The 13,575-nt window shown below is 38.8% G+C and overlaps 1 protein-coding gene across 4 annotated transcripts in view; it reads left to right on the top strand.

The window, feature by feature from the left end:
* Nucleotides 1-9,686, top strand: part of PAK5 (p21 (RAC1) activated kinase 5) — a 291,163-nt gene extending 281,477 nt beyond the window's left edge. For all 4 annotated transcript variants that reach the window (XM_074317514.1, XM_019734919.2, XM_074317515.1 and 1 more), the window contains 3 exons: nucleotides 3,441-3,566; nucleotides 5,159-5,293; nucleotides 7,460-9,686. In XM_074317514.1, the coding sequence (XP_074173615.1) occupies nucleotides 3,441-3,566; nucleotides 5,159-5,293; nucleotides 7,460-7,615 (417 nt within the window). In that variant the 3' untranslated portion in view covers nucleotides 7,616-9,686. The remainder of the gene's footprint in view (nucleotides 1-3,440; nucleotides 3,567-5,158; nucleotides 5,294-7,459) is intronic.
* The last annotated feature ends 3,889 nt before the right edge of the window (nucleotides 9,687-13,575 follow it).

Raw genomic sequence — 13,575 nt, 5'->3', positions numbered from 1 at the left:
TGTTGGATATTACCTCTGAACACGGATGCATATGGCTTCTCCTCTCCCTTCTTTTGTGTTAGGATATATGGTACTCAGATGTAGCTGAAGCCCATCATCCTCTGCTTGGGGTCGTGGGAAGTGATTATGATTGGGGCTTTGAGATATGCTTAAGAATTGAATGTGCATTCCTACTAAAATTAGGAAAAAGGCAAAGATGTCCCCTCCCACCATTCTTTTTCAATATCTTGCTGGAAGTACTAGCTAATGCAAGTACAATTGGATGAGTGTTAAAGTCTCTTCTGCAAATAATCCCAGGTTAAAATGGATGGACTGTAGGGTTTTCACTTCTCTGAATTGTAGACTTCTTTTACAATAGGGCAATAAGAATTATGGACCAGCTACAACAGCCTCAGAGCTGTCTTCTTCATACATATTGACATTTTATGATCTGAAGCATCTGGATTTAATTCTTTATATGCCAAACCAGTTGAGAAAACCATTTCTCCATTAAACCAGCTTTCTCTACCATTCCATCTAGAGCAATCCAATCTCCTCCCACTGCAAACCATACCACCACTAGCACTGGCCTGATTAGAAAGAAGATCATGAACAAGGAAATGGAAGAAGGAAATACCACATTAATAATTTCCAAATCATTACCTTATTTCATGTGTGTGTGTTTGTTTTTTAACTTTTATTTAGTTAAGTGTGTTTTTCCAGGACCCATCAACTCCAGGTCAAGTAGTTGTTTCAATCTAGTTGAGGGCACAGCTCACAGTGGCCTATGTGGGGATCGAGCCAGCAACATTTTTGTTAAGATCACTGCGCTCTAACCAACTGAGCTAATTGGCTGCCCCATTTCATCTGTGTTTTAACTTTGATTCTAGAAACAGCTATCTTCAATAAGTCAATCTTGGTTTCAGAAAGAGCACAGTTTCAGAAGATACAATGTGTCTTCTACCACATGACCTGCTATGTATGTCAATACAAAATAAAATAAATCTATTAGCATGTTTTTTTTTTGGGGGGGGGTTGGTTTGGTTTGGGTTTTTAGTAAATACTGTTTTCCCAGCTCTTAAGGAACACAGTAAGGCTTCACAATTCAAAGGGAGAGCTGTTGCCCCCAAGAAATATTATTTATAACCAGAGGGAAAAAATCAGCATGAGAAAACAGTTTAAGATTGAGTGAGTGCTATATTCCTCAAATTTGGAGAGGGGCGAGATCAATATGAGCTCCCGAGAAAAATTCTGGAGGAAGTAAGATGTGATTGGGGCCTTAAGATATGCTTAAGAATTGAATATACATTCCTACTAAGATTAGGAAAAAGGAAAAGATGTCCCTTCCCACAATTCCTTTTCAATATCATACTGGAAGTACTAGCTAATGCAATAAGACAAGAAAAAATTAAAAGTATGCAGATTGGGAAGGAAGAAAAAATATCTGTTCACAGATGACATGATCATCTATGCAGAAAACCCAAAAGAATCAACAAGAAAATCTCCTAGAACTAACAAGTGATTATATCAAAGTTGCAAGATACATGGTTAACATAAAGTAGTCAGTTTCTTTCCTATATACCAGCAATGAACAAGTGGAATTTGAAATTAAAGACACAATACCATTCTCATTAGCACCCCACAAAATTTAAATACTTAGATATAAATCTAACAAAGTATGTACTAAATCTATATGAGGAGAGCTACAAAACTTGGATTAATGAAATCAAAGAACTAAATAAATGGAGAGATAGTCCATGTTCATGAACAGGAAGACTCAATATTGTCAAGATGTCATTTCTTCCCAACTTCGTCAACGCAATCCCAGTCAAAATCCAAGCAATTTATTTTGTAGGCATTGAAAAACTGATTCTAAAGTTTATACAGAGAGGCAAAGACCAACACAATAAATAGCCAATACACATTGAAGAAGAAGAACAACAACAAAGTTACAAGACTGACTCTACCTCTAGGACTTATTAGAAAGCTATACTAATTGAGACAGTGTAGACTGGCAAAAGAATATATAAATAGACCAATGGAACAGAATAGAGAGCCCAGAAATACACCTATGTAAATATAGTCAACTGAGTAAAGGCAATACGATGGAGCAAAGATGTTTTGTACAACAAATGGTACTGGAACAACTGGGGATCCACATGCAAAAATATAAATCTAGGCACAGAACTTACGCCCTTCACAAAAATTAAATACATATGGAAACATATACTAGATGGAAGTATAGGTTTAGAATGGAGAAGTCTGCATTAAGCATGGGAGAAAAAAAGAGTAGCCAGCAAGAGTATATATAAAAAAAAAACACACAGAAGAAATGAGAGATGGGACCCAACCCCTTAGAAGCCCCAATATTTAAGGTGAGGGCAGCAGAGGTAGAGTCAGAGAAAAAGGCTGAAAAAAGTTCAGAGTGGTATGAAGAGAATCAAGGGAGGATTTGTGCTTTTGAAACTATACCTTTGATCTATGGAAATTTTAACTTCAAATGGCCATTCTGAACCATTGTTGTCTTTGAATGTATTCTGTCATCACCAACATCTCTAAGTGGCAATCCTCTTCAATGAAGCCATCTGAGGTTCAGACCAGATCATGATGAACAGGAATCATGCTTCCCAGAAATAAACTGAATCCCTGTCATGTGAAATATATAAACTGGCAGGGCACCTAATGGTGCAGTATGTTCTTAAGAACATACTTCAAAGCTCAGTGCAAGAGTTCTCAGGATTTTTTTTCTTTTTTATGAAATCTAAAGTAAATAACATATATATACATTGGGTCATTGGGATAACTACCTTACACCCCTGATAACCAACTGCTAACACCAGTTTTGATGCCCATTCCCACTTGCACTGATATTCATGTTGGCAACTTCAATTGTCATGAGCAAAAAGAGGGAAACAAAAAGAAAAGGGGAGCCAGCATTTAATGTGATATCTCAGAATCCTCTATAAATGAGGTCTTGCAATAATTCAAATATAGAAGTGAGGTTGGTTATTTGAATCATCTCATGGTACTTAGAAATTTAAATGTGCTCAATGCATTACAACTTTAACTGCAGCAGTTTGCACAAAACTCACATTGAGAGTAGCCGTCTATTTACATTGAAGCATCATCTGTTACATTGAAGTTGTGGGTTTGAATTTTAATTAATTTGTTGTTTAGGGCATTTTAATTTGTGAAAATTTTTTTGGTTTCATAAATTGTATAAAACATATAAATAGCAGGAGTTTAAACACTTGTAAGTCAACCCTGGTGTAGCCATGAGCGGTTTTTCCATCAAAATGGATGGTGATTTTCCAATAATAGTGCCTGGCAACCCCTCATCCGATATTTACAAGCCCTGCTGATGAGACTGTTTTGTTTTGAGTCTTGACACTCTCTATATTTCCACATCTGGAAGCCAATGTTTTTAAGTTGTTAGTTTGTTGCATTCCTTTCCTTTCCAGATAAAGTTATCTGACTTCGGTTTCTGTGCTCAAGTTTCCAAAGAGGTGCCGAAGAGGAAATCATTGGTCGGCACTCCCTATTGGATGGCACCTGAGGTGATTTCTAGGCTACCTTATGGGACAGAGGTAAGGGGGGTGACAGTCATTGTTTGAGAGAGGCAGGGCCTGAACAGACTCAGGGATACAGTGGTTTTGAGGTAGTTAATGACCACAGGAGATCAAAGTGGTGACTTTTCACTTCATATTTGACTCCCATTCACTACACTTGTCACAGAGTAGGTTGTGGCAGAAGGGAGACTGAGGATATTGCCACAACACTGACCCAGGGGTGTTTATTGAGGTCCTACTGTGGACACTGGGGGAGATTGACTCAAACTCTGATCTCACCCTCAGTGACAGGCATATACAGAGGAAGGCAATGTAACTTGGAAAGTGGCCAGAGACACACATAGTTGAGCAGGCATAATGATTCAAAGGACAGAGTGTCAGAGAAAGCTCCACAAAATAGAGATAATGTTTGGATAAGCAATCATGTTTTCCCATAGAAAAAACCATATATGAATGTTATATTTTAAAATGTGGCACAAATTCTGTTTCCTCTGCAATTAAAACAATTGCTCATAATTTTTTAAGGATTAAGGATTGGATATGTGAAATGAGGGCCCAGAAGATGTGGAAGAAAGGCCTTCTAGAGAGGGAATAACTTGAGTATAAGCTCTGAGGCATGCAAGAACACGCACACATAGAGGCAAGGAGTTCATTTTGGCTGGGCACACAGTGTTTCCACATGTTATGGTGCAGAGGTGGTTCTAGGAGAAGAGACACAAGGAAGAGGTGGCATGGACCAATGAGCTAAGGCTATTAACATAAGTTAAGATGGACTCTGCTCTCTTTCCCCTTGTTTGTTTGCCCTTGGATGAGTAGTCAACTTATTTTTCTCACTGTGTTCCCAAGAGCATAAATTCTCAGTGAAGGTCACTGCAAGGGTTATGACAGGAAAGCAGCTAAGTGAGAAGAGGTGTAATGAGGCTATAATGGGGAAGTGACTGTCCTGGGAATTTATAGCACAGCTAGGGCTTCTCATTGTCCTGGCTCCCCATTCTTTACTCAGAAAGAATTGCTTGTCATCCCTTTGTTTTCTTTTCTCCGTTCCCTGAAAATAGTTCTATAAAGCAGGGTTTTGTGCATGCTGCTTCAAAATGATAAAACACAAGGGAAAGAACCCCAAAGTAGGGGAGAAAGAATTATTTTTTAAAAATCAAATCAATAAAAGAATCAGCATATATTGTATTGTGCAATGTAGCTCTTTGCAGTTTGTTATGAATATGTCAAAAACTCTTTTATGGTTGAAATGCAACTTTCTTCTCTACGTTCATAACATAAATAAAACGTTGAATGTTTTTCTCATCTGCCCTGATAGTAAACTACCAAAGTTAACAGGGTAAAAAGAGAGTTCTAAACTTCAGAATGTTAAGATAGTCACGTGTACCTAATTGTCAGAATCTTCACTGACGTTGTCTTTAAAAAGCAAACGAAGACCGTTAGCAAACACTCAGTAACTCAATGATTCAGCCTACAAATCTGGATTGTAAATGTTGAGAGATTATAAATACCACATTAATTTATGAATGAGTATGAATCGATCTGGTTCCCTGGACACATTCAACATTGCAGAATGTTCTCCTTGTCCGAGATAATCAGGGGTTTGTGCTTAACAGGTGGACATCTGGTCCCTGGGGATCATGGTGATAGAAATGATCGATGGCGAGCCTCCCTACTTCAACGAGCCTCCCCTCCAGGCCATGCGGAGGATCCGGGACAGTTTACCTCCAAGAGTGAAGGACCTACACAAGGTGAGAAGTTGCATCTGTTCCGAAAGTTCAAGATCGCTCTTGGATTTTTCAGCCTCCCTATAGTTTTAAAGACTAGCATATCACATCCAGAAGTAGATCCTGGTTTATGGGCTGGGACTTTGGAATTAGAGTCACTTGGATTCAAATCTCTACTCTTCCTGTTCACTCACTGAGCAAGTGATTCAGCTTCTGCATGTCTGTAGTGCATCTGAAAAATGGGGCATGATTGGCTCCTTTCTTATAGGGTTGGCTAGAAGAGTAAACCAAGCACTCCACTCAACACTCCATCATTGAATACCTGCTACATGCCAGGGACTGTCCTAATTGCTGGAGCTATCACAGCGCAAGACCCCAGATTTCCTGACTGTCATAGATTTTTCATTCTAGTGGAGGCAGATAATAAACTACAAACAAGTGGATGAACAGAATAATTTCAGCGAGTGGCATGTGCTATGAAGCAAATAAAAAATGGTGATGTGATAGAGTGTGCAGGAGAGGGGGTTGGGAGCACATTTAGGTTGAAGAGTGAAAGCAGCCCTTCCTGGGGAGGGATCATCTGAACTGGAACCTGAATGGAAAGACGGAGCAAGGCATGCAGAGATCTGGGAGAAAAATATCCCTCGCAGAAGGAACAAATACAAAGGCCCTAAGCCGAGATGGAAGGCTTATATGGCTGAGCAAAGTGAGCAAGGAGAAAGGGTAAGGTCAGAAAGGTAGGCAAGTAGATCCTGTAGGACAAAGAAGCACATGTTAAGGAGGGACTAACTAAGTATGGTCTTTCCTGTTTTCCAAGGATTGTCAAGTAGGGCCAAGCTCAGAAAAAAATGCTGCGAAGCTGAAGAACCACCACTGAGGTGGCCACCGGTGGGGGCAGGGCTTACTGAGGGGCCATTTTCACAGGACCAGTGCTATACACACTGACCCACACACACCTCCTTTCCATTTGCCTCATGACAATAAGAGGATTGGGCTGCCTTTTAGGGGAGGCTAGTTTGTAATGGTCGTGCCTCCTTTTCCTTCACCCTTAAATCTTCGGGAAGAGCCCCAGTAGAATCACTCATATAAATTACGTGGACCTGTGGAAAACAGGAGACTGCTTGAATTGAACAGGAGATTGAAATTTTTTCTACATTGGACTAAGTTTAAATAGTGAAAAGTGGCTAAAATAGTATGGTACCAAAATAGTCCCACACCCAGTAGAAATGAATGTGATGTTCTTCAAATTCATGTACAAGAATAGCATTAATCCTACAGGTCAAAACCTGGAAACCACCCAAGGTTGTTTCCCAAACGGATAAATAATATGTGGTATAATTCAACAGTGAATACTACACAGCAGTGATAAGGATAAAACTTGCCACACAGGGGATGAATCTCGCAGACACAATGAAGAGTGAAAGAAGCCAGACAGGGAAGAATTGACAGTGTATGAGTATATGACTCCATTTCTATAAAGGACAAAAGTGGGCAAAATTAATTCATGCTATTAGAAGTCGTGATAGTGGTGACCCTTTGCAGAGACATGGGTTTTGACAGGAAGGAGGCCCGAGGTAGCCTCCTAGAGTGGTAGAAATGTATATTTGGATAGGGATGGAGAGAAAATAGGTGCAAATATATGTTAAAAGAAACTACTGTAAACCATATACTTAAGATTTATAAGTGATACCTCAATATTAAATTACAAGAAATTAAAGGAAAAATGCTATCTGTGTCAGATATCATTACAGAAACTTGTTTCTCTTCAAGAAAGGGGATTTCACAAAGCCTAGGTGGTTGTAGTTGTTAGAAAAATAAAACTATCCCATGTTTATACCACACTTTATCAAACATGTGTGACCAGTGCCTGTACATAATAAGTACGTTATAGTAGCTGCTATTACCACTATTATTACCATTATTATTTTATTTGGAGAATAGATTGTCAGGGTTCATTGTACCATCATTTACTCCTATTATTTCCAACTTGAAGAAGGTGAGGAAAACATCATGTGTTAATAAAGGAAATATCTTCTTTTGCTTCCACAACATCTTTTTCCGCAAGCTGATGTTCTAAAATTTGATGTTGTTGATAGAATGACTTTTCCGGGAATTAGCTGGGAAATTATTTTAGGGGAAGGAGGTTGTTTCTGTGTTTGTCCTCAGGATGGTATCTTGTGTTTTTTACAGGTTTCTTCCGTGCTCCGGGGATTCCTAGACCTGATGTTGGTGAGGGAGCCCTCGCAAAGAGCCACAGCCCAGGAACTCCTCGGACATCCATTCTTGAAACTGTCAGGTCCACCATCTTGCATCGTTCCCCTCATGAGACAGTACAGGCATCACTAAGCAGAGGATTCATGTAGGTGACAAAACTAGATGAGGACATGAGAATAATTCAGGAGAACACAAAAAAACCATAGAACATGCAAAAGGCCTGTGCATTCTAACCAGCTGATTGGTGGAACAGTGTGATGACCGGCAGGGTTCAAAAGACCAGGGCATCTTCTTGTGTCTTAAACAGGCATCTCTCCACCAACAGCTGGTGTGGTCATTTGGAACACGGCTTTAATAAGTCATTATTATATTTTTCAGCCCTTCATCCAGCAAATCAGAAGGACTCAGTACAAACTCCGTTATGATATATCCTAGCCACATGCAGGGTAACGCATAGAATTTTCTATATTGAAAGAATACTTTTCTGGCAAAAAAAAAAAAAAAGAAGAAAAAGAAAGGAAAACAAGCACTTTTTTCTTAATGGTAGCAGTGTAATGTATTTTGCAATGAATTTGTAATTTTTCTGTACGATAGTTTTGATAATTTATAGTACTTTGATGTCACGTAGCCATTGTATCAGTTGAAGTAATACTTGTTTACTAGCAAGAGTTTGAACAAAGCCTTTCCTACTTTTTTACCCCTTTCAGAGTACCAACAATTCTTTAGGAACTTTGAATACTGAATGACTCTCAATCACCGTCAGCTTTAGTAGAATACCTTTCTTATCTTAACAAGTGTCTTATGTGATGGAAGAAGAATTTAGAGTGATGGTGATGGTGGTGTACATTTCATTTATCCAACCAAAAATAATAAAATAAAATTTGAGCCACCAAATTACTCCTTGGGATAAAGCTAAATATTTTTGAAAAATCACATTTTCCTTCGAGGCTATTAGTCACAAACCAGTTTTTACACAGTAGGATGTTTCCCCTTGTGCCCTCTCTCAAATGGGTACGACATCCCCTTATGGCCAAATTTCCCTCCCAAGGAACAATTTCAGTCTAGGATCATTGGACTCCATTGAATGTTTCAATAAGGCCGTGAGAATTCCAGTCTCACAAAGGGAAAGAAGAGAGAACAGGGCAAGATGTTTGGTTTCGTTTGTCACTGTTTTTAAAACTCTGTATGCTAGCACACCAAACTCTTGTCTGTATTTACCTTTGTACCACAGTATTAATTGCTATTGTTCATGTATTGTGATGGAAGTCTGAACGGGACTCTAGAGGATGAATTAGGAAGGGGGTATTTTACCAGGTGTGACCTGACTTCAGTTGTGACCATGTTATAATGTGTTTCTGGCATAGGAGAGTTGTGCTGCTGACTAGGTCTTCTTGAATGTTGATAAAAATGAATGACTACTACAATACATTTTGTGTTGCTTGTTGGATGAATTTGCATGTTAACTGTAGGCCAATATAGATTTGCCTTTAAAACTCTGAAAGAGCTACATAGTCATCATTAGTTTCTATTAATTATGCATCAGACAAAAGCCATTTGCTACCAAACTGGAAAACCAGAGGCTTTTCTTAATGACTTCACATACTGTAATAAATATGAATTTAAATTTATGAAAATGCTCTGGTTGCTCTAAGCATAATTAAGAATTTTTGTAATTAATAGGTTGCTAATTATTTATTATAGTTAAAAGGAAAAAAAGGCATAAAATGACCTTCTACTGATTAGATTTTCAGTCTTCCCCCCACCCCAACTGGAAATGCCTCACCATAAATAGGATCTGTAATTTTGTTTCATAAAATGCAACAAATTGATGTTTTATGTAAAATATTAAAATATTAATATAAGTATGTAAGAATAAAAACAATCTAAATCCAGAAAATGGTAGTGCTAAAAATTCATGGAACAGACTGGATTAATTTAGTCAGGACTATGTAGTAGAAAGAAAAGAAAAAGAAAATCTCTTTTTAACCAGAACAAATATTAAAACCATTGCAGAAAATAGTGGATTTTGGATTCCAAACATTTTTGACAGTGTAATGGAAATTTTTCTGTAATTTTCTTATCACTGGGTATTTTTTAAAGTGTTCATTGAGTTTACCAAAACTTACTGTAGCTTAAAAAGTTTTGTGAGCACTGACTATTGGCAGAAACTGCACTTGCAAATAAAAATAAATGTTTGCCTTTTTCCCATGTGTTATTAGAAACTCTACTGAGTCCCCAGATTTGTTTTCTTGAGTAACCAAGAATGATTTCTTGATGATCTTGGGGAATGCAAATGAGTTGGTATAAAGTTATATGTAACATCATGATGATATGAACCAAAGACAAATATTCCCATCCTGAGAGGTTACAAACAGTGTAATACTGTGGTGTAGATACCATTACTGAAGAAAAAGAATTATTAAATTCTGAAAGTCCAAGTTCAAGGAAAGCCAGATTCATGGTTCAAGACTCCCACTCCACTTCCCTGTTCCCAAGATGCTGAGCTGATCTGAAGGCTTTCACCAACAAAAAACACAAAACTGAGATTATTCTGGATTAAAGAAGGGGTGGTGAGAGCTCTCTAGTATCCTGGAAGAAAGTGTTGGGTCCCCCCTTTGGGTGACAAGGGAGATATTAACATTTAACCCATAAAGTTGAGAGGGACACTTGTATATAAAGAGCTAATTTCTCATCAGGGAATTTTGGAATATGGGCTATATACCCTCAGGGAATATAGGCTATACCCTAACATAGGCTATACCCTCAGGGAATAGCCTAACAGAAGGATGAGAAAGGATGTAGTATATGTGCCAGGGAAGAGAAAGATGGAGGAGGCTACCTCCCCCAGACAGGTCCCCAAAGCCATTACAGGGCATGGACAAAGACATCAGTTTACTTTGGCTATGATGGGTCATGGAGAAGAAACAGAAACATGGCAACCCACTTAATTAAGTAATGGGATGCCCAACCTGGAGAGTGAATTGGAGGCATGTACCATGGGGGAAACTAAAGGGAGACACGGCTGCTTTTCTATATGGTGAAGGGGTCAGGGCTGAACTGAACCTTACTCAACTACATGTACCGTCTACATCAAGACCACTCTAAATAGCAGAGGCTGTAGTCTTCAGGCTGACACAAATGAGATCCATGCATCTACCCTTCTTCCCACAGCACCTCTAAGGCAGCTGCCTACAGCCAGATGGGTTACAGCAACCTCCCTTCCCGACTGTTCGCCATAAATGTAGGCCATCTGTTAGTGTGAGACCCCATGGTTTGGAGGAGGAACTTAGAAGAAAGAAAGGGTAATAAGAACACATACCATGTTTCCTGTCCCTACCTATCTACTGCACCTCTTTCTTGTTCTCTGATACAAGTTTAGCACAAGCAAAAGAGTCGAGAGTTATTCTGAATTAGAAAGAGATTGATTTTTTTAAGTGGATTAGACCAGTAGAATCCGACTGAGTTATGGTTGTGTTCCCATTACCCACTGGAAAGAACACACTGAGTAGCAGTTACTGGAAAAATAAAATCATTTCATGAAGTTAACAACTGATTGAGTTCAGACTCCTTCCTCAAACCAGTTAAATGAATAGCACTGTGTCATCAAAGAAATGGCAATGAGATTTCAGGCAGAGAAAAGATAGATCAGGTCTGAAGCAGGAGCAAAATGTACAACAGGAGCAGTTCTGTAAAAGTAACATGACATAGTATAAATGCAAATCGTTCAGGAAAGTTGGTCAACTTGAGCCTTGAAATGTGTGCATTTTGAGTTGTATTTCTAAGTCAAATGAATATATTACTTTAATGTGGGTTCTTCCAAAAGAAGAACCTAAGACAAAGACTTTGATACAAATAATTTATTTGGGAGATGCTCCCAGGAAGTTCACTCAATATGGCAGAGTGAAAAAGTGAGACAAAGAGGAAAGAGAAGTAATAAAAAAAAAAGAAGAAGAAGAAGAAGTAATGAATGGGTTACCATATAGGCAAGTGGGTCCCAACTCCACTGGACACCTGGAAGAGAACTCTAGAATTGCCCTTCTGTGGGTGAAGATGCTGGGTATTTGTCCACCATCTCCTACCCCTCATTGGTTGAGAGTTGCTCTTAGGGCCTCAACTCCCAGAACTTTCATCTTGCCCTATACATGGGCAAAACTTGTTTCCTCTGGTAAAGAGGGAGAGGCACAGGAAGGTGTGGCTCTATACAGAAACTCACAAATGACCTCCAGGAAGGACTGAGGGAACATAGGTGGGATCCTGACAACATCTCTTACATAAATAGATATAATAAAGGACAAAAAGAAGACTTGAGAAAGTCTATATTGCTGATTTCTGGGTCAAAATGCAGTAGTTCCCCCCACCCACCTTATCAGTAGGGGATGAGTTCCAGTACCTCCAGGGGATGCCTGAAACCAGGAGTAGTACTGCCCTCTATATTTAATGTTTTTTCCTATACATACATACTTATGATAAAGTTTAATTTATAAATTAGGCACAGTAAGAGAATAGCTATAATAACTAATAAAAGTGATGTGAATGGCTTTGGGGCCATTATTAAGTAAAATAAGGGTTATCTGAGCACAAGCACTGTGATACCACCACAGTTGATATGATAACCGAGATGACTACTAAATGATTAATAGGAGGGGAGCTACTAAGTGACTAATAAGAGGGGAGCATATATAGCACGGATATGCTGGACAAAGGGATGATTCATGTCCTGTGTGGGACAGAGTGGGACAGCTTGAGATTTCATCACACTACTCAGAATGGTATGCAATTTAAAATTTATTGTTTTCTTCTGGAATTTTCCATTCAATATTTTTCAGACAGAGGTTGACCACAGGTAACTGAAACCAAGAGTAAGTGAAACTGAGAAAAGTGAAACTGCTGATAAGGGGAAACTCCTGCAGTGTTTTAAAAGCAAAACGATTCCTTATCCTGAAAGGTTTGCTCATATAGCAAATGCTTTGATTTTTATACCTCATCATTGTCAGCATCTTAACTGAGCCCTCCAAAATTAGGCAATGTCAGCACATTAATCATGTTACCCACATAGACCACACACACACACACACACACACACACACACACACACACACACCCCATTTCAGTTCCATGAGAGCAGTGATAGTTACCTATGTACTTCACTGATGTGTCTCCGGCACCCAGACCAGGGTCTAGAAAACACACTAACAAATACCTCATTTGTCAAGGAGCCTTTGTGAATTCTTCCGCAGCAGAGCTGACAGTTTCAGTCACTTTAAATGATAACTGAAGTAGCCGCTAGCCCTGGTATTCTTAGCCTAATTTTGCATGCTGGACCCTCTTGGCTGTCTGAAGCAGCTTATGGACTCCTTCTCAGAAAAATGGTTTTAAATGAATAAAGTGAAATATTTTGGCTTACAAAGGAGACCAATTAAAGTATACTTATCAATTTTTAAAAATTTGTATGGTTGTAATGCATTAAATAACAAGATCTTGTGAAGGTCTAATAACTACCGTAATTTCAAAGTAAGGAGTAGAAATGATTTTTTGATATATCTCCAAAAAGCGTAATGCGGTGATTTCTACTGATAACTCAGTGATTTGGTGCCTAAATTCATAATTGAAGGAAATGCCACATTTCATTTGAGGTTAGTAAAAACAAAAGGTGTAACGTTCTCCTATCCAAGTTCATGGATTCCAACGGTCTCCCCCGCCTCCCAAAATGATAACCCCCTGAGTAGTTTACTGGGCTGGGAGTGGGAGGGAAATCTCTGCATAGCATACTCTGAATTCAAAATAAACTGACATGGAAAATCGTGGCTCCCAGATTTAAAACCTCTGCATCAGTCCCTTTGGATCTTTCTTGAACTTGTATGGCAGGTGAAATTGGAATACACGTGTTAAGAATTATGCTAGGAAAATGTCCGCAATAATGCCTTTTATGGAGCATTTCCAGTGTGACAGGCAATGTGCTAAGGACTTAAAAGAATCCTCAAATAACTGCAAGGATGGGCGAGTGAGCTCCATTTTCAGATGACAAAATGAGCAAAGAAGCCCAATAATTTGGCTAATATTGCAGATAGGCAGATAGCAAAGGGTTTTTAACC

The sequence above is a fragment of the Rhinolophus sinicus genome, linkage group LG13, assembly GCF_036562045.2.
Source record: "Rhinolophus sinicus isolate RSC01 linkage group LG13, ASM3656204v1, whole genome shotgun sequence".
In the NCBI taxonomy this organism is placed as follows: Eukaryota; Metazoa; Chordata; class Mammalia; order Chiroptera; family Rhinolophidae; genus Rhinolophus; species Rhinolophus sinicus.
Note: the sequence above shows the minus strand (reverse complement) of the source record. Positions and strands in the feature narration are given on the sequence as shown.